This window comes from Cygnus atratus, chromosome 15, assembly GCF_013377495.2.
Source record: "Cygnus atratus isolate AKBS03 ecotype Queensland, Australia chromosome 15, CAtr_DNAZoo_HiC_assembly, whole genome shotgun sequence".
Lineage (NCBI taxonomy): Eukaryota > Metazoa > Chordata > Aves > Anseriformes > Anatidae > Cygnus > Cygnus atratus.
Genome location: NC_066376.1, coordinates 1,767,036 through 1,788,610, shown reverse-complemented (window position 1 = coordinate 1,788,610; position 21,575 = coordinate 1,767,036). Strand labels below are relative to the sequence as shown.

The following is a 21,575-nucleotide window of genomic DNA, read 5'->3' as shown; positions in this document are numbered from 1 at the left end:
GCACCCCAGCTCCTGCCAGGTAGCCCAGGACAGGGCCGGCAGCTCCCACATAAACAGGAATTCCCCAGCATCCTGATGCCAAAGCAGGTGAAAGGAAAGCAGGCGTGCACCAAGAGCCAGCCCCCGGCACGCAGTGAAAAAACAGAGGGGAGCGCATCCCTCCCACAGCACCGCTCATGGGTTAACCTCTCCCTGCAGCATCAGCTGCCCTTGGGAGGGGAAAGACAAAAAAAACCACGCTGATTTCCCTATAATTTTGCAATTCTGCCTGCGGGGCCTTGGGGCACTGCACGCCCACGAGCCTCACTGAGCAGCTGCAACAGCGGGACAAAAAACGGGCAAAATCCTCAAATGTGCCGGGTGTGCCCGTCCCGCAGCAGCACAGGGTGCGTCCACCACGGCTCCCTCCGCGGCCCCGGCATCGCCGCAGGTGTGGGACCAGCGGGAGCACAGGCGAGGGAGGAAGAAAGGAGGAATTCACACGTGTCTGCCAGAGCGAGACCTTCCTGCCGGCCGCTGCACCGACAGATGCTTTGATTTGATCAGCAGATGCTGACGAGGCATCAAGAGAAGTCCCCAGAGCCATGAATAATTTCGCTGCCTTCGTGTTTATTTGATCTCAGCATGGGGCTGGCCGGCGCTGCCGCCCCATCCGGCGCTGTGCGCCCCGCGGCCCCGCTGGGGCTGGGAAGGGTGCTGGGTGCTCTTCCCCCGTGCACCTGCACCTCCTGCACAGCTGGGGGGGCACGGGGAGCATGGCATGAACATAACTGAGCCCAGCGCTTATTTATTTTTAATTTCCCCTTTTACATGGATAGAAATGGGAACTCTGGACCCGAGCAGAGAGCGGAGGCTCTGCACCAGGGCCACCGGGTTCTGTTGCAATCAGCGAGTCAATGCTCGGTAGAGCACAATGAATGCATTTCTGAGTAACTAAGTGGCCACAGCCCGCCGTGGTATGGCACAGATCCACCCGCCCGAGGCAGCCTCCGGACCACAGCATCCAGGGAAGCGATGGCCAGGGCTGGGCAGCGGTGCAAGACCACAGCCAGGCCAAGGCAGCACGAGGAAAATGCTGTGGGCAGAAGGGATGGAGAACAACCCTCACTGAGGTCTCCCCGAGATGCTGTCAGCTCCTCTCTGGGCAGCTTTGGGACAGCGTAGGGCCACCTGCAGCACACGCAACCCTCACTGTGACACTGCTGAGCATCGGATGGGGACAGGGGGTGTGGGGAGGACAGCATCTCCAGCCACGAGCAGCCCCCGTCCTGCAGGGCCCTGCATCTCATCGCCAGCCACTGCAGGTGGGGAGCATGCCCTGGGACTACCCAGAAATGTGAGCATTGGCAGGGAAAATAAGGATAAAAGAAATGTGCAGGTGGCCGCAGGTGCAGCCCCGCACACGGGACGCAGGGGCAGCATCCCCGGTCCCCGTGCAGAGCACGGCGCAGGCAGGCGTTCTCCTCCTAGGGATGAAACTGCTCCATGAAACATGAGCAGGCTACGGAGATGGGTTAGCTAATCTGGTGTGGAAAAGCTGTCAGATTTGGCCAAGGGACAGAGCCAGCTTTATATTTTTTAACGCAGTGGGTGGTGTGGGGAAGGCTGCTTGGAAGCTACGTTCAGGGTTAAAAAAAAAAAAAAAAAGACAAAAAAAAAACCCACAAGACCTGCCTCTTCAGCAGGTTCCCTCCTAATGCCAAAGGGAGGCCAGGCCAGCCTGCAGCTGGGAACCGCTGCGTGCACAAAAAGCCAGGGGGAAACAACCCGGGTGGGTGCGCAGAGGCTCGTGGCCAGGGAGCACGGCAGTGACGGGCCCATCTCGCTCCTCACCCAGCCACGGACAGCAGCTCTTTTCCGTGACACAGGACCAGGGGCTCAGAACACATCCGCGCCAGTCCAGGGCTTCCCCAGGGCTTGGAAGCCCATGGCACGATCTTACGGGCTCTGCGTGAAACCTGCACTCCCTGACCGAGGACCCTGGGTCCTACTCCAATAGGTAAACCATAAGCAGTAAAAGCTGCTCACACCATCTGTATTTTAAACTGAGCAAATTCAATTGCTTTAACTAATGTGATTTTCATACAATTACACTGCCCACAGCACCTTCAGCATCCGGTCTAGAACTGCAGCAGTGGGATGTGACGAGTTAGAAGTCAAAGAAGCTATCAGTGAGGCAAGAGCCTGCCCGCTGCCATAGGACCGATGCCCTCCCACCACCAGTGTGCCAGTTTTGCACGTGGCAACTCCACCGGTTCCACTCCACGGAGACTTCTGCGGAAATGCTTTCCTGGCTTGGCTTCCCGCTGCTGAACAAGCGCTGGTCCTGTTCGAAGCTGCAGGTTCAAGCTAACCGCCAGCCATTCTGAAACGCATCCAGAACTGTCTCGTTTCTACCTACGAAAACATAAATCAGTCCTCGCTCCTGGACCGCAGCCAGGCCTGAGGTCTGCGGCGAAGCCTTTGGGATCCATCGGGAAAGTTTCCCGCGACAGTTTTAAGCTCGTTTGGCCAGATCCACAAAGGTATTTGGGAACCTAACGCTCACTGAGATCGCCGGTACCTGAGCACCCAAATCCCCCCAGGAAGGTGATCTCCTGCAGGCAGCCGCCCCGGCCTTCCTGAGAACAACACCGAGCGCTGCGTTGGGTTTTGAAGCAGAAGCTGAGCTGGTGCCTCGCTTTGCCCTGTGCTTCCACGTCTCCCGGCCCTCTGCATCCCCAGCTTGCTGGCGAGCATCCCCGCGCACAAGGGACTGCGTGCCCCAAACCCATCTGCCACTGGACCCCCGTCCCCGGCGGCGACGGGCAGCAGGACGGGGCAGGAAGCCAGGACACCACAACAGCCGGGTGCTGCTGCCAGCAGCTTCCACAGCCCAAACCAGAGCCCGAGCTGTAGGACTCGGCCCAAGGGAGGAAGGGCACCATATTGGTGCAATTACCTGGGTTACACACATCTCCGCGGGTCCGCCGTGCCCACCGCCAGGCTGGGTTCGGTAGCTGGCAGGTGAGCGGCACCAGCTGCGGCTCCGGCTCTCGATGGGGCACGGAGCAGGTGTGGGAGCAGCCCCGCGAGCGGCTGCGGTGCGGGGAACCGGGGCTGCTTGCCCATGGGGGGAGACAGCAATGCCGCAGCTGTGCACAGGCAGGGGGTGCACAGAGATGCGGCGGTGCCCCCCGAGGCGTCTCCCCAGTGATGTCCCCGACACCTCGAGCAGGCGATGGCGTGGCTGCTGCATCCTCCCTGTTTGTGAGAAGGGCACCGGTGCTGCGGGTTGGAGCCTCTGGCCCTGGCTGTGGGTTCAACAAGGGAAGCTTTGAGTTAAGCCCTCACCCCGTAACAGTCACTGACCCTGCACCCAGGCAGACCCTGCGCCCTGCAGAGCCCGCGCTACCTGTGCGAGGGTTCGCAACAGCTCAGGGCTCGAGGGGCTCGTGTCCCCTCCCCGCCTCTGTCAGCGACAAACAATCCCATCCGGGCTGCTTGGTGCTGCTCTCGGGCAGAACGTTGTCATGCTGCCACAGAAAAGCTCTTGTTGCGATGGAAAACGTATCCAATTTTCCACAAAAATGAAAAAACAACAACAAAAAAAATCCCCATCTGTGTCAAATTTGTAATACAGCCTCGGGGAAGATGGGAAACAAATTTAGCTCTTTTTTTTTTGTTGTTTTTTACTATCAGAAAAAGCCCCGTTTCCTGGCAAGGAGCGCAGGCGAGCTTCGCCCCGAGCGCAGCAGTGCCATGCGGGGCCGTGCCGGGGACAAGGGGCATCCCACATCACCCACCTGCAGCATCCACCGAAAGGAAGGGGGAACCAGCCCCGAGGGGCTGCCCAAGGGCTCCCCTCCCTCGCAAGCTGTTGAGCCTTTTCCCTGCATCCACGGGACTTTTCTCACCCACCTGCAGCCCGTCCCACGTGTGCCAACAACCGCTCCCTCCTTGGAGAAGCCTCAGAAAGGCAGCCAAGCCCACAGGGGTGGCTCTGGTGCCCCCCGGGCTGCATCCGTCCCTCTCGTCTGGCACTGGGGGGGTCCTGCTGGTCCCCAGTGCAGGAAATCCCTGCCCTCCCAGCCAGGCTATTTGCAGGTCCCCTGCCATCCCAAACCAGCCCAGCAATGGGGCCTGGGGGCTCCACCAGACCCCAGCAGTGGAGCCAGGCTCTTGGCCCTCCCCACGTCCTCCCTTCCCCGGGAACAACTGGGAATTCTCTCACAAAGCATTTCGGCACTGGAAAAGCATCAGTTTGTGGCAACCGGAGCTGTTTGTGGGAAAGGACTGGATTTTTATTATTTTTAGCCTGGCTTCCTAAGGAAATGTGGCTTAAGCAATCACACGGTCTGTCTGCCTATCCGCCCGCCTGTCTGCTGGTCTTCCCCCGGCCGCGTCTGATCCCACCGGCCCATTCCAATCTGATTTGATGGAGAAGGATCAAAACTAGGAATTTTACACATTTCCAGGAAAAGCTGCGGCCAAGCAGGAGCCATGACCCTGACAGCTGCCCTTGGCTCGGGGAAAGGCAGCTCCAGCACGGCCCCATCAGGAAAACACCACCAGGAATGCGCTTTGCTGGCCTCATCCCACGCACAAGACTCGGACGAGCATCCCAGCACGCCCAGCCCCGTGTCCTCGTGCTGTCATGGTCCCCAGGAGCACCGCAGCTCTGCCCAGCCCTGCGGGACCAGCCCTGGGCAGGAGCAGACCTGGCAGCAGGGCACAACACCATCTCCATCAGCAGCGACAACACGTGCGAGCAGGATGGACTCGCCCGGCCCTCACCCCTGGGCAGAGGAGCAGCAGCAAAGAAAGGGCATTTCTTCACAGCCCACAAAGCTTTGGGAAGAGGGAACCTCCAGCGGCACAGGAATTCAAAGGCTACATTATTTGCTCCCGAGTTATTATGTGCCATCATGTGTACTCAAGACAGTCTTAAGCCTTCAGAAGCCGGTGGCCAGCGGAGCAGCGAGGGCTGAAGCGCAGCAAGCTGTCAGCAGCAGAAAGCTGCTATTCATTTGGCCCCCATAGAGGAGAGGAGCAAATCCTGCCCAGCCTTTTCCACTGGTGCAGGGACAATAACGCGTATTTCATTTCACTTGGCCTGCTTCCAGCCATCAATTTTTACGTGCTTCCAGGAAGCGAGGGGCTGACTTTTATTTCTAAGTTTGAAAACCTTCCCAAAGGCCAGCACACAGCACACATTGACCTCCCTGTTTTTGTTTTTGTTTTTGTTTTTTGTTATTTGTTTTTTGCAACATCCGAGCTGCCCGTAAATAAGGCATCTCCCCAGGACAGGGCTGGAGGGGCACGGGCACTGCGGGGTGCTCCACAAGTGCTCAGCTCTTCGCTCAGAGCCTGCAGTTGTCACACCTCAATTTATCAGCAGTGATAATAATTATCAGCAAAGACAATAATTTATCCTCATGCGCCAGAGGCCCCTCCTGGCTCAGGGCCGGGCAGAGCAGGCTCGCAGTGGGCAATTTGGATGGTGCTGGGCTCTGGTGGCAGCAGCACCGTGGGATAGGCACAATCTGGGACTTGCAGCACGGGGACGGAGCGTACAGACAAACCCGATGCAGGTCGATCCCGTACCCCAGCGCTGGGCATGCAGAGCCCCAGGACATGCAGCGCCAAGGCCTGCAGGGAGAGACGGACAGACAAAGGGACAGGCAGCGCTCAGCCCCGAGACAGACCCGTTTGCAGTCGCTCAGCTCCAGGTTTCCATCCCCTGCTTTGTCCTCGGATGGACGGACGGACAGATAGACCCGGACAGAGCACCTTGGGCACGGAGCTGCAGCCCCGCAGCTCCTGGCTCAGAGGCGAAGCCGGGCTGAGAGCTGAGCAGGATGCACCCAGTACAGCACCCACTGCCGGGACACATCCTGCTCCAGCATGAAACTGAGCCCGGTGAAAAAGCAGTTTGGAAAAGTCGCCTTACTGTAAATTGATTTTCCTTGTTCTGTCAGTAGCTTTAAAGGAAAAACAATACAAACAAAACAACAAAAAAAAACACACCACAAAGCAACACAAAACAAGACAAAAACTTCTTTAGGCATTTCAGAATAGTTTCTCTTAGTTATCATGAAAATTTAGCTCAGAAACGTGTTGGGTAAAACGTTCAATTCCCCACAGCCTAGAGAGCCTCATCAAAAATCCATTTGAAGTGTTACTCTCAAATCCCTCATGGCAATGGGATATTTTAAGGTCAGTTAAACTTATTATTCACTCAAGATTTTCTTTCAGGTTCCTGCATATTTTAAACAGATTTTCCCCCATCTCTAACCCAACTGTGTTACAAAAACCCTTTCCTTTCTTTTTTTTTTCTTCTGAAAAGAAAAGAAGTTGTCAAAAGAAAAGATACTAATCAGAAACAGCTTCTGAAGTCTTACAACCCACTACAGTTTGTACTTGTTACCAAAAAACATTGATGCTCTCTCCAGATCCCTAAATCCCTTGACTCTTAAAATGTTGAATGGAGCTGTGCTTGAAAAAAAAAAAAAAAAAAGAACTCAAATTTGTTTTTTTCTTATTTGCATTTCATTTTCCTTGAAACACGGTTTATATGTTGTTTTTTTTCTCCCTCAAGTTGCGCAAGGAAAGGAAGTTCCTTCAAGAACTGCAACCTGCATTATTTTTGGAATACTTCAGGTTTCCACCTTATTAGAATTGCAGTTTCTGTTCCTATCATGCTCTTCACCTCATGGAACACTAGGACTTATTATTTTTTAAATCGCCATCACCCCACGATCCCAGTTTCTCCCCTCTGCAGCGGGAGGAGCACACCCCTCTTCCAGGGGCCGGATCTGGCCCTGCGCAGACAAGCTGGGGCTCTGCACCAGTTCCACAGGCCCAAAGTAACAAGTGTTTTAGCAAAAATACAACTACTTTTACAAGTGGCCACAGAGAAACTCTGCAGACGATTACAAGGTACTGAGGCAGTAAAAAGATCAGTGTTCCCCTGAAACACAAAAGTCAGTTTTCTGCTCAAAAACTTCCTGGTTTTGAAACACTAAATTCAAGGTTTTCCTCAGAAGTTCTTTACTTTCTTAATTTGTTAAAAATAAATAAATAAATAAAAGCAAAATCCTGCTTTGGAGAAAATGGGGCTTTTGACCACAACAAAGCAAACTGTACAGTGACCCGGACTGAACCTGCAGCTCCTGCCTCACCCCAGCACCTCTCACCTGGAGACCAGCACCATAGGGAAACACACCTGCAGTGGCATATGTGTGGGGACAAGCTGGGTCCCCTTCTGTGCTCAGCACCAGCGGCACACCTGGGCTGCTGCGCAGGGCACAGTGCAGGGCTCCACCACCTGTAGAGCTGGCTGCTGCCCGTGGCAGAGCACAGCTCCACTCCATGCTGCAATGTCTCCTCTCCTGGTCCTGTCAGCAATACTGCTCGGTCAGCATCTTTCCATCTCATTTTGGCACCTCAGGATCTACTTGGAAACCCAGGGAGCCAACCAGTGGCTAACCTCACAGCAGGGACCAGGAGGCAGGTTCCTGTCCTTGCACACACCCCCCCCCCATCCACCTCCTGCACTACTTCATCCCCCTGCTAGTAAGAAAGTGACTCAGTGGGTCCCGAGGACCCATCCCCAGGAGCACAGTGAGCACCTTCATCTCCAAAGCCCTCCAAACACATCCCCCCTCCTCCCTTTCCCCACATAATGTGTGGTTCAGCCAGTGCCAGGGAGATGGCACCTGGTAAGAGACAGTTTCCAACCCCCTCCCAGGAAAGACGATGGCTGCGATGTGATCGGTTTGAGCCAAGCTCCTCTGTTGGGTCACGCGTTTGGTAGGAGCCAGAGGAGAGGCAGCGAGTACCAGAGCCAGCTCTGCTCCCGTGCGGCAGCTGGAACAGCGCCTGCTTGTCCTAGGCACAGCTCCTGCGACTTCAGTGTTTGGGGCTGCTGCTCCAGAGCCTGACTTCAACCCAGCCAGGTCGGCGTGAATTGGATGCAGGATGCCCCCCAGGCACTGCTGAGCTGGTTTTGGACCCGTTAATGTACATGGGATCGGGGAGCCACGAGGCATTTCCAAAGCTCCACCTCCCAGGCACGGAGGAGACACCCTCACAAATCACTGGCTGCTCCCTGAAAGATGCTCAGAGGTTATACCCCAGATAATAATTCCATAAATTTGTGAAGGTCACAAACAATATTAAATGTTCTACGTGAAGCCAAGAGTAATGCAGCCAGCACAGGAGGCAAATTGAGCAGAGAGGAAAAGACTGCAAGTGCCCGTAATCTTGCTCTAGAGAGCAAAGAGTTTAGAAATTATTAAACAGTTCCTAGCATTTCCAGCCATCTGGCCTGCATTTCTCCATTTATTCAATCAGACATATGCTGCTTTTATCCCCACAACTGCCAGCTCTCCCCTGTGCTCTGAAAACATGTGCATCCTCCATCCTGCTCGCTGTCAGCACAGCACAAAGCACAGGCTGTGCGTTCCACACACAGTGCGGGCTCCTAACAAGTGAACATGCCCATCACAGCCACTTCCACCAGCACATTTCTCCCACTTGTACCCAAAAATCAATGTTTGCACAAAAACAAGGCAGCCTTGGCAGCCTGAGATGGAGTTTTGAGTTGGAAACCCCACTTGTGCCAAGCAGCAGCAGCCCCCTGAAGCCCGCAGCACCAAGTCTGGCAGCAGGTGTAGAGAAGCAGAGCCCATGAAGGTTCCTGTGCCATTCTCCTTGGGGACATCACCGCCTGCTTATGCCAAAGCACGGACATGCACTGCCCTGCTGCCCAACCACCCACCCTACATGCAGGCCCTGCAGCACACTAACAAGTGCAACAGCGTGCCCAGGCCGCCCCTGCTAGGTGTAGCCCCACAGAACATCTTCTCTGATCAGCCCACCGTTTGGACCTCTCACTTCCAGCCATGATTTCTTCCCTGTAACAAGCAGAAGACGTGTCCAGGGGGATCAGAAGCCAGAAGTGCAAACAACGGATGGAAAGGGACAAGGAGGCCTGTGGCACCACAGGGCAGCGCCAGCAACTGCAGGCTCCCACTGCCCAAGCCCATCGCGGCCCTGGCCACTACAGTCTTTGGAGGGCAAGAGGAGTCCCCACAGCGTGCTCAGGGACGTCTGCTCAGACCCACGAGCCACAGGGGCTGTTTTGGAGCTGCAGCCACCACTGCTCCCTGCCCAGCAAGGAGATGGAGCTGCTGGCTGAGACCAGGCCTCGCTTGCTGACAGACACCCGCACGGCAGCCCCAGCTCTCCTGCCACCTGCGCCAGGCCTCTTGTCCTGCAGCCAAGCACTTCTTCGTCTTCATGGGATGCCACCGCCACGCCAGCAGTGCCTGCACATTCCTCCTTCACGAGGCTTCCCTGAAGGCCACCCCTCCAGCAGGAACAGTGCTCTTCGAGCCCACAGCAGGGCAAGGAGTGAATTACTTTTGCTCACACACTGTCCAGGGGCTTGGGTATCAGGCCAAGTGTTACCAGATGTGCAGGGATCTCTGTCAGAGCGATCTGCAGGCTCGAATGCCTGTTTGGATATTTAATATGTTGGTATCTGGGGTGCGAGGGTCAGAGCTGGGGGTTTCAATGCAGATGTTACACATCTTTTCTACTCTTACCATCACCTTTTAATAACACCATAAATCATCAGGCACTTCTCAGGTGACCACGTAATTGCTCATTTGTGTATCCGAGCAAGCTTATCTGGCCTCTCACTCCTTGCTGCCATACAAAAACTGCCAGCAAAGGAGACCCGCTGGGAGCAAACTGCAGCTACGGGGCTTTTCGTGCCCCATCTCTCCTTCAGCAAGTCATCTCCTGGCATATGTGCTTCAGATGCATCGTGGCAGTGCAAGAAAGAGACAAGTAACTGATACGGGAAGATTAAAAAAAGGTTGGATCAGTCTGTTCCTAATGTGAGCCTTGCTGCTCGCAGCCCTTTGATTGCAGCAGAAATAAAAGATGGAAATTCACTGGAGGCAAAGGAATTAATTAAAAGGAGAATAAAGGAGCATCGGTCTGTTGGAGTCCTGGCATCAATTCTGAGACTAGTTTTGAAGTGGCAACAGTTTTACTTGTTCTTTAAAGTTGTTCCTCTATGTCCTGCACGGTGACTTGGGGAACTAATGTGCAGCACGTGCGGTGCCTTTTCGCCAACAGCCTTCGGGGACGAGGCAGCTCAGCCGGTGCAGGGCCCTGCGGCCACAGCACCCAGCCCCTGCCCCGGCAGCCTCCCCCTTCTGCGTCCAGCGTCCTCCTCAAACCCCAGGCGACGAGGAGGAGTTGCAGAAGCCGTGTGCCTCTGCGAGGCCTGTTCAGGACCTTCCACCACCATCCAGCACTGCGCTGCTCCGAACCGCTCGCTCCTGCTCCACAGAGAGGCACAAAGCATGGTGGAGCCACTGGTCGCTAGCGCTCATCTTGGGCTTGTAAGCTGTCTCTGGATGGCTTCGTAACTGCATGAAATAACTGCAGAGGTGCTGCTGTAGGTGAGAACGCTAAGCAACTTCAGCTCAGTCACAGCTCATGTTCCAAGATTTATGGGATTGTCTTCAAACACAAGTTTGCACATACGTACAGACTACGGTCCTTTACAGCTTTCTTCTGGTTCCTGAGCCCTCGTGTTTCTCACCTTCAGGACACACTCACTTCAGGGAAGAACTGAGGCTCTCCCCCATCCTATGACTCCAGGAGCTATGGCTTTAATGGTACTTCTTTCTGTCATGAACTTACCTCCAACTTCACTTGAAGCAAAGCTTTGAGGGCTGTTTTCAGATGGGCTAAAGGCAGCCCTTGATGCGACTAGCACATAAAGTCAGCCTTAAGCTCCTTTTATTTTAATTAACATTTGCCTAGAAACAGGTTTAGAAGAGATCTTGCCCTAACAGAATGTTTTATGCTAAATTGCTTTATGCTATTAATCACTTGCTCAAGTTTCACACTCTGTAGTTCAAGTTCTACAAACCTTTTATGCGATAGAGACCTTAGAGAGAGCCCTGGTCTGTCCTGCCCTTGCACACTTCCCAATACACTCTGAAGTGGAGGAATATTAATTTGGAATATACACAAGACCAGAACTGAACAAGGCAGTCCCTTGTGACCCACGGAACAAGAGCAGCTCAAACCGAAGAGCGCTGCAGGCAAGGACGAGGCAGCTGGGCTCCACGGCGCCCAGCTCCGCACCAGGAAATCAGGCGGCAGCGCTCAGGGACCCGCTGGTGCAAGGAGCCAGCCACCACCTCCAGCATCCCACTGCCAGGGTGCCTGGGGCCAGGGATGCCCCTGGGGTCTCCAACAGCCCGGGCAAGAACCAGGCTGCGTTTCATGCCTGGGGATGAGAAGCAATCAGCCCCTCTCCAACAATGGCACCTCGGCGCCAGTGGCACCAGCTGGGTCCTGCCTTGCCCGGACCAGGCGCTGGGATGCTCCCAGCCAGGCCCTTCCCTCCCTCACCTTGATGCAGAATGCTGCCCTGGCAGCACCACTCACCCTCCCTGCAGCAGGATCAGGCCCTGGGGACGCCCCCCTCCCTCCTCCTGCTGGGAGCAGCCCAGACCCTGCCCGGCAGCCCCTTTGGGAAGGGCCAGCACCAGCAGTAGCTCCACATCCCAGCGGCAGCTGAGCGGATGCAGGTTGTCACACTGGGTCTCTGACACCGCGGGGGACGTTCAACCCCCTTCCGGCCCCCAAAACAGGCTTTTCATGGAGACAAACGATCCCTTCCCTCAACAAAACCTAAACTCTGAGCCCAAAGCACTTGGCAGCGACCCTTTGAAATTTTTCCTCATGGCTTGTGTGGCTTAGGAACATGACTTTCTGCAGTATAAAGGCAGCCGGAGGAAGCGGCCGATGCTCTTGTTGAAGAATAATCATCCCTCCCCGGCTGGTGCCAATCGCACGGAGCCCCCATGGAGCTGTCACTCGGAGGGACGGCGCTGGCAGCCCCGGCAGCACCCAGCTGCGCTGGCCGGGGACCTCGGCAGCTATCGACAAGTGCCAGCAGTGAGGGATGTGCTGATGAGCCCTGATCAATGCACAGTGAAGGAAGCCCCTTCAGCCGCCACGGCAGCCCCAAGTGCTCCCAGTAATTGGAGGATTTCTTTCGGCTCCACTGTTATTTATGTTTTTCCCCGTCAGGGTGCCAGCAGGGTATGCTGCCACTCGGAGCTATGGGAGAGCTGAATGGCACAAGCAAGGTTGGTAACAGTGGCATGGCACACAGCGCAAAGCATCCAGAGGGAAAAGCAAGGGAAACCTTCAGGGCACCGCCAGCAGCTGGAAAAGTGCTCCAACGTTAGGAGAGATGCTGGAGCTGCTCTTGCTGGTTTAGGGTCCAGCCCAAAACCTGGCTGCACATGGCCAAATAGCATCCAAGGAGCTACGTAAAAATATGTAACTCTCACATTGGACCAGACACACAGCAGATATATTTCAGTGTCCTGCCCTGTGGGTGCAGAGAGGCAGAAGCAACAAAAAGAGGCTCCTGGCACCACCGCCCTCATTTAGAGCAGGGAAAGGGGACGCTGCCCCCTGGGCCCCAGCTGGTCACCACCTTGCTGTGCCATGGCTTTTGCTCTGAGGGCTTAATTTTACCAGCAGCAGCAGCAGCAGGTCCTGCCCTCGGCCGGGCGCAGGCAGCTCAGCCCCCAGGACCAGGTTCTGGGATGCTGTGGGCTCTGGAGCAGCTGGGAGATGCAGGAGGGCTCCGGCAGCATGGCCCTGGCACCGCTGCACCCCGGCAGGAGGCAGAGCTGAGATGTGGCCCCTGGGGACAGGACCCGTCACGTTCCCTGTGCGTTCCCATCACTCAGCGCCCGCTCCCTCTCCTGCACAGCGCGGTGCCTGCTGACAGCGGCTGCTAGCTCACAGCTGGGCCAGCCCAAGGGGCGCGTGGTGGCCGGGCACGAGATCACAAATTCTCCAACACGACCGCCCAAATGCCCCCTGTGCAGCCACGGGTGCACGTAGGTGTGCATGAAAAGACGGAGCTGTTTGCGCTGCTTAGGGACCAAGCAATAAATCGATAGCAAAGTGGCCAGCCCTTCCAGCAGCAAGGATGCTTAACAAGGTCACATCCTTATTCTCTCCAGACTAATGAGCGGAGATTACTAATAAGACCTCGGTGACAAGTGGATGTATTAATGTAATTCACTCCTGCCTGTAATCAATTTGCTGTGTTAAAATCCGCAGCTCCTTCTGACACTGAGATCTCCCGTGCCGCCCCCAGCCACCGCGGGGCTGCTGGCTGGAACGCGGAGCCGTGTCCGTGCCGGGCCAGTGCCATTTTTTGCAAAATCACTCTGAGAGGAGTCCAGCTGCAGGAGTTCAGTGCAACTGGTTAGGAGATGCAGATTTCAAACATTTTGCTCCACATTTCAGACGTGAGCAGCGTTGGTCAGAGCGCTTCGTGCGCTGCTGTGCTGGGCGATTCGTGGCAACCCCGGCTGCCAGGCAAGCAGCGCGCGCTGGAGCAGGGATAGATGCTCTTTTTGGTCTCCGGCTCTCCAGCACCTGGCACGTGGCAAAGCCTGGGTTTCCTGCACACAGTCATCGCTCTGGTCCGCAAATAGCAGTAGTCCTCGGGGTCAGGCATTTACAACCTGTACACGGGGATCGCTTGCATGTTCACGCTGGGTTAGCTGGACACGCTGCCTCCGTGCCCCAATGACAGCAGAGTGGTCTGATTGACTGCAATATTCACCATTTGCATTTCAAATGACTCTTCAGATCAAGAGTGACTCACTTAAGAGATGCATGAATAATTTTGAAGACGCCTAGACTCCTGTGATCTGCGAGCTGTCCCCACCCGGAGGGAGAAGGAGGCCAAATTGAATTAGCTGCTGTAAATTTTTCGCCAAGGACCATCCCCACAAAACGTGAGCACGTGAAATGTGAGCAACCGAGAGCGTGCTGAGTCCTGGGCAGCCACACTGAGAGACCAGAGAGTGCGTTGGGGACCCCAGCTGCAAAACCAGTCCCTGCCTGCACAGCACGGGCAGTGCCCCACACACTGGGAGGCCAGAGGCGTGATGCCCGCGAGTTTGGGCAGAGCCCCAGTAACAGAGCGGTGCAGGATCAGGCCTCCTCCTCTGAGCCCAGCTGCAGACAGCTGCCATGTATTTCTCGCGTGCAGCCACTGCGATTTTCAAAGCCCTGCAGAAAGCTGTTCACAATATCCCTTTTCTCCTCACTCGATACATTTATAAACAAACGCGCCAGAAAAATGCGGCGGGAGGAGAGCAGGGGCTCCCACAGCACCGCCAGCCCCTCGCCACGCCCCCGCGCACAGGCGCTGGTGGCGTTGGAGCTGCGAGGGCTGTGAGCACCCCGGGCACCCTGCAGCTGGCTTCTTGCTGCGGGGCTGGATGCCTGCAGGAACCCGAGCCCGCCGTGATGCTCAGCCCTTTGGCCACCCCCTGGCAGGGAGCAGAGCGTTGTCCCCGGTGTCGGCTCTCGCGCCGGGGCAGAGCACGGCCCTGCAGGAAAGAAACGGGAGCATCGGGCTGCCGCCGAGCAGCTCTGTAAGCAGGCGGATTTCCAAAGCCCTTTGAAAAGCCATTTAGAGCTAAGTCCTGGTATTAAACCTGGCCTTTCATTAGTCAGGTTTTCAATCTCTACCGGAGCCCGTTTCAGCGAAAAGTTTTTTAAAAGGTCAGGAAGAAGCTTTTAAGCATATTTGCCAATTAACTATTGTAACTCCCTCCTCGACTGGATGCGAGCTGCCCGCTTCCGTCTCCAGGGACGATAATTACTGTTTGGTAAAAAGCTTTGAACACCCCTAAGTAATAGTCTCTCCTTGCATAAAAGCACCCTAAACCCCCTGGCCTTTTCCACCTTCTGTCACAATCCGCGTCTAAAAATAATCTGGAAGAAAAAAAAACAGAATGCTCTTAAGAAGAAACCCCCGTGGTGCTGAGCGACGCTTCGCTGGGTGTCGGCACAACGCGATGCACGCTGCAGGGCACGCCGCTGCCACAGGGTTCCAGGCAAAGTTGCCAAAACAGGGGACAATTTGCAATACAGATGGGGGCCTGGGGACCCTGCCTGTCCCAAGCAGGGTGGGTAGGAAGCACAGCAGCCCCCCGCAAGGGGTGCTTGCACAGGCTGCCCCTGCAGCCCCCTGGCCTCATCTGGAGCGTGGCCAAGGCCGCCAAAGCCCCACATTAGCACCCCAAGCCCCTCACATTGCCACAAATGCTTTTCCAGCCCCTCGGCACTTGCACTCCTAGAAACCCATCCGCTTCCACTGCTGCCCATGAAAATTTCTTACACTCAGCCTCAAAAGTTCTCCGGAGTTACAAGGGGGCAATAAAAAATGTCCACATTTATGTGCTTAAATGTCCAGCCCCTGAGGTTACAAAAGAGTAACTGGGGAACCCAAGGAAAAGGCCGAGACCGAGGAAGTGTTTTTCAAAGACACTGATTCATACAATATTCATTTTTTAAAACAGTTCCAGGATTTCTAGGTGCCCAGCCCTATCTATTTATTCAAGCAGCCTGGGACAGCAACGCTGGCATACTTGAAATCTTTTAGAAACTCGGGTTACTTCTACACACTCCAGTGCACAGCATGTATATAAAACCACCATTTACTTAAAAGAGACAGCACCAGAGAAAGAATTCCTCAGTCGGGAAGACCACGACTCGTTACACTCCACGAGTCACAGCGTCTATCAGAAAACCCGGGGCCAAGACTAACACGCAGCTTCAATCGCTTGCGCCTGGCGCTATCTCCACAGCACGGAGCAGCCAGCCCGAGCTGAGCCTCGCAGCCTCAAACCCTGATGCTCAGACCTGCCCGCACCAGCGAGCAGCGCCACACAGGCTCCAGCAGGATGCGGGTGGGAGCAAAGCCCTGAGCTGGTGGCCAGCGGTGGCCTGGAGCTGGTAGCCAGGGGTCCCTGCTGCTCCTTGCCCAGCGCAGGGTGGGCCAGGAGAAGCTCCCGAGGCAGCAGGAGCCCAGCCCAGCCCCGCTGCCCTCAGTGGTGGCTGCCTATGAGCGCTTTAAACGCTTTCAAATGTTAATTCCTCATCGTGGCAATACAAGCTATTTTTAATCCCACGTGAAAGCACTTTGCAGCAGACCTAAGTCTGCGCGTATCACGCGGTGCATGCGACGCGCTGCTGCAGCCAGGCAGCCGTGGGACGGGGCACGCGGTGGCGGGGCCGACCCATCCTGCTGCTAGCACAGCGCCTGCTCCCTCCTCTTGGCGCAGAGCTGGGGCTGAAGCATTGCCTCAACAGCCAGCAATACAGCAGGGACACAGAGCCCCGTACACGTGGACATGTTTTTCTCCATCTAACGACAAATCTGAACTATCTTGCACCAAATAAAGCATTAAAATATCTTCTTTGTAGTTAGAAAATTGCAGCTTTTCCTCAGCTTTCCTGCATTTTTTTTTTCTTTTTATTTTAGGATTGCTCTTAATCTTTTAAACATGGGGGTGAGGACAGAGGAAGCGGATACAAAAAGGCCCTGTTTTGCAACGAAAACCAAAAAAAGAAATGAGAGATCACAAAATCAGAGTAGTAAACCCAAGAAGCAAGCTCCAGGACTGAGTTTCTGCAAACGCACGAAGGAAAAACAAGGGCCACTTTGAGGCGCAGAGTGCTGAAACGCGAGTCCATTAGGAGAGCAGATTAGCCGGTGTCAATGAATAAAGATAATGTCCCGGAGCAGCTCTCAGTGCATCGCCATCTGACTCCTCGCAAGATCCCTTTGTCTCTTGCCACCTATGTGTTTCTTAAATGTGCCTGTGAAAAGCTCTGCCTGGAAGGGGATCCGAGCTTCGTGCCAAAACGCAGCCTGGTGACTCCCGAGTAGCCCCCGCGCCCGGGTTTTATTCAACAGCTTGTGCTATAGAGTGTCTTGATCCGTCTGTACAACCACAACACACACAAAACCCCCTCAAGGCATCTACTTAGCTCTACTTTTCAGCTGCCAATAACACTCACAGCAAAAGTCAAAAGAGCAGCGCCGGAGCCGCGTCCCTTCCCTGCCGCTCAAAGGCTCCAAGGCTGCAAGGTCCGGAGATAACAAAGTCCGGCTCAAGAAATCCTGGACGCCTTTCAAGAACGTTATTAGCTTCCATGAATGGGCTCGAAGGGGGAAAACATCGCATGTGGCAGCTTTTGCTCCCCGTCCACCTCGGCCAGGCGCACACACATGCTCCCAATCTGGGACGCCCTCTGCGCAGCCCTGGCACCCATCGGCTGCTCGATGCATGCACAGAAGCACAGCGCTGAGCGTGACAAACCACATGAAGGGTTCCTCCCCCCGCAGCCCCCAGCATGCAGACCTGCACGCGCTGCAGCCCGTCAAAAGGCAAACCGAGGAGGAATCGTTGCAGCCAGCCGCAGAGGAGCGCAGCGCCGGGCTGCTCGGCAGTGCTGGCCATGCCCACCCAGCTGCGTGCCGCCGCTGCGGAGCTCGAGCCTTAACACTCACATGGAGGCATTTGCCAACTGTTACCAGCAAACCCACACTGGGTAGATTTATTACGTCTGCCCCAATGCGGAAGAAAATGAGGGAGGAATTGCAATTCCTATGAAATCCAGCATGCACCATCACGCAGAGCGCAGTTTCGCGGAGCACAACTGCCAACGGCTGCTTTTGTGTGGCGCGCTGGGCTCAGCGATGCGAACGGCCACCGGGAGCCCTGGCCCAGCCCTCCGGCTGTGAGGCGCTTTCTTTAGATATTGGGTAAAAACAGGAAGAGGAGATGGGGAAGAGAGGACTCAGATCATAAATCATACAAGGAAGTACAAGACAGAGCAAAGCTGCCTGATGGAGCTGCTACCACTGCAAAGAGTCAGTGGACGGAGACAAGGGAACTTTGTACGAGCGACAGCAGAGCGAGTGCTCGCAACGTGCATTCCCCCAAACTTCCTTTCATGCAAAACCACATCCGCAAAGACCATTCCCTGCACCGCCTTCATGCCCCACGCCTGCTCTTGTCCCCCCTTCCTCACGTCCTTTTGCCAGCAGCACCAGAACCGCAGAGGCTGCGCTAAGTTAGGTGCGGGACAGACGGATGCTGGTTGCGGGCACAGCCGCATCGGGCGGCCGAGTGGGAAATGAGGCTGGTTCTGGTAACTGGGAAGGCAGTGGGAGGTTCCCAGCTGTGCCCTGACACGGGCACCACAATGAGAAAATGCCCCCAGCTCCGACCCCAGCCTCCACAAGCACCACTTGGTTTATGGCCGTGGCAGCCTGCAGCCGCTCAGCCCGCTGCGAGCACAACTTTTCTATATCCATGCAAGCAAGGGCAGGATCAGCCCCGTGCCATCACACCGAGCACCGCTTCACAAGCTTGTGATGAATTTTGAAATACCACCAGGAAACGTCTCAGATTCGGTTCTTACATTTGCCTTTGCCCACGCTGCCACAAAGTGGAGGGGCGGGCAGCCAGCGGCAAGGGGCACAGCACCACGCCAGCTTCCCCGGCAGGACGCTCGCGCTCCCAGCGCCGCTGCATAGGAGAGGAGCACGCCCATGGATATCCCTCCCGTTCTCTTTTTATTTGGGTTTATCCCTAAGCAGCACCAAGTGCCAAAAAAGTTAAAACACTGTTTTGCTTTAGGATAAAATTTCACTTCATGCTTGGATTATCCATTAGGTAATTTATGTTGCAGGCTAGAGAAGGTGTTTAATCTTCTTATAATTAGCTAAACCGATAGTAACTCAAGGAATTTCAGATGAGATGCTTGCTGCTTTTACCGAGTATTTTCGTCATACCAGCAAAATGAACTACTTTAAAAAAAAAAAAAAAGGAGGGTTTTGAGCTATTTCAAATTTAAATAAAATAAAACGCTCCAGTAAGAACAAATGGTTTCAGTCAGTGACTTACATTATAATGTAAACTACTCGGCACCCACAAGAAGATACTCCTTCCACAGAAGCAAAATCCCTATGGGATTAAACTATGAAGAAAGAAAATTCTGTGGCAATATTTCTAAGTTTTTGTTGTCGTTGTTGTTGTTTTTTCCTTCTTCTCCCTTTTTTCTCCTTACATTGACTTAAGACAAGCAACGACCTACAGGTGCCTTCAGGCCAAATATCCTGGCATGAGAAGCAGTTGGTGTAATTTTGGTTTCCTAGCACATTCAAATATTTTAAAAATGTTTACACCACTTTGAGATAATCATTGGAAAAACCTGAACTTCTGTCCAACTTCTATTTTCCTCCACCCAAACACACCCCAGCTTTAAACATTTAGCTCTGTCTGGCTTTCAAGGGGAAAAAAAACCCTCAGTATAGCAGGATCTTGTAAGAAGACAAAACAGGAGAGGCAAGGAAAAGAGGAAACTCTGAAAAATTGTTGTGCATATGATTGAAAACACACGTGCTCTATGCAGAGTTAAACCAAAACATCTAATAATTTTTCCCCCGACTAGAAAGGATGCAACTGCTTCCCAGCACACGGTACGCTTCCCTGCATTGCATTTGGCTGCACCAAAAATGTTCCCTGCTCTGTTTCTCCAAATTTACCATAGCCATACAGAGAGAATCATCTTATATCATCTAGCTGCTTCCAGGCCGGGCTCCCTGCGAGCACTCAGAGCACTGAAAACTCCCTACGCAGCAATCCCAAAGTGAGTTTTATTTATTCTTCTCTTGCCATGGTCCATCCTGCAAATGCCTCACCGGACTACAGCAAACGATATGAAAGCGCTCGATCTTCCACACTTTAATTACGTGCTTGCGGTCATTAAACTCCCATCCTGCCAAGCAAGATCTATCTTGTAATCCTCACCCCCCCAAAATTAGCTATCATCATTATTGTTCCTAGTGCGCCGCACATACATATGGAACTGAGAAATGAGCTAATAAATCACAGCAATATTAATACAGTCATAAAAATAAGCGTGCTACTTACTGCGTTTAAAGGTGTGTTAAGTCAATAACTTTACAGTCCAGATGTGGTCTTACAGAGCCGAAACTCTGCAGGTAAAATTACCACTAAAATTACGCTTCCCATTAAGCGTGCTTATTTTTCACAGGTTATTATTTTGGCGAGCATTGCTAAGCTGCATCCTTCCCCAAAACATAATGAACCATTAAGCACACGTAAGAAGGAGTATCCCTGCGGGGTTTGGAGGGAGCCCGGTGGAGGAGCAGGAAGGACAGGGAGAGCTACTCCTTTTATTGTTTTCAGATGTTTCGCGAGAACACCGCGGCGCTTTTATAAATCTGTACTCTTGGACTGTCTTCAAAATAACGGACCAGATTCTTTCGCTGGCTTCAAGGGGCTTAGCGCTCCGACTAGGTTTGGCCGGCCACTTTGGAGTTGGCCACGATACGGGAGTTTAATGGACAACACATGCACGGTAGCTGCTCTTCCGATGCTTTATCGCCCGAAGAGCTCAATTCCATTGAAACCCTCAAAACTAAACAACTCCCTTGAATCAATACAGCTCTGCCCTTTGACACAAGCAGCCCGGGGAATTCAAGTGATACGCTTTTACCCTTCCCCTTCCCGCGCCAGTTCGAGGTTTCAATGCCAAAATCCGCCGGGATCAAGTCAGGTCCTGCGAGCGGAGCTCCTCGCTCCCTTTAGTTTTAGAAACCGAGATTTAAGAAAAAACCAAAAAACTCCCTAAAGGAGGAAGTCGGCGGGGTGAAAGCCACGGGACGGCTGCGAATAAAGCGGTAGGGCCACGACCGCAAACGGGGGGGGTCACCAAAAAAAGCCAAGCGCCCGCTGCCCAGCTCTCCGCCACCTGCCCGAGGGGGGGGGGGACACGAGGCCAGCTCCGCACCCCCCCGTTCCCGAGGCTCGGGGGAAGGGGGGGGGGGGGGCCGTTACCTGTACCAGCGCAGCCCCTTCTCGTAGCACCTGTCGAAGAAGTGCGGCTCGGCGCCCACGGCGCGCACCCCGGGGTGCACCCGCAGGAACTCCAGCAGCGCCCGCGTCCCGCCCTTCTTCACGCCCACGATGATGGCCTGCGGGAACCGCCGGCTGCCGCCGCCCGCCGCCCCCGGACCCCCGGGCCCCGCCGCCCCCGGGGCCGCTCCGTCGGGGAGAGCGGCGGGCGGCGGCAGCAGCAGGGCGGGGGGCAGCGGTTCGCAGGGCCCGGGCAGGCAGTAGAAGAAGTAGGTGAAGAAGAGGATCATGGTGAGGAGCAGCGAGGCGCGGCGCCCCCCGACGGGTCCCAGCAGCCGCCCGCTACATCCCATCGGGGGCCGCTCCCGGCGCAGCCCGCCCCCGCCGCCGCCGCCGCCGCCGCCCCGCCGGGCAGCGCATCCCGTGCGGCCGCTCTGCCCTGCCCTGCCCTGCCCTGCCCTGCCCGGCACGGCTCGGCTCGGCTCGGCTCGGCCCCGCTCCGCTCCGCGCCCCCCCTGCGCGCTGCTCCGCGCCCCCCCGGCCCGTCCCAGCCCTCCCCTCCCGCCCTCCGCGCACCGCCCCCCGCGCCCACCCGCGGGGAGGAGGCGGGAGCGCGCGTGGGGCGGCCCCGCCCGGGGACGGGGCTCACGCGTGGGGAGCCCCCGGGGAGGGCAGAGACCCCGCCGGGACAGCCCCCGCCGGGGAGCGGCGATTTCCCAGCCGCTGCTTTTTTTTCCCCTTTTTCCTTTTTTTTTTTTCTTTTTTTTTCCCTTT

At 55.2% G+C, this 21,575-nt stretch overlaps 1 protein-coding gene across 1 annotated transcript in view; it reads right to left on the bottom strand.

The window, feature by feature from the left end:
* The window catches only part of HS3ST6 (heparan sulfate-glucosamine 3-sulfotransferase 6), a 30,136-nt gene extending 8,982 nt beyond the window's left edge, over nucleotides 1–21,154 (bottom strand). Inside the window, exon 1 of the mRNA XM_035563384.1 lies at nucleotides 20,784–21,154. Within this exon, the coding sequence (XP_035419277.1) occupies nucleotides 20,784–21,154 (371 nt within the window). The remainder of the gene's footprint in view (nucleotides 1–20,783) is intronic.
* Nucleotides 21,155–21,575: the final 421 nt, after the last annotated feature.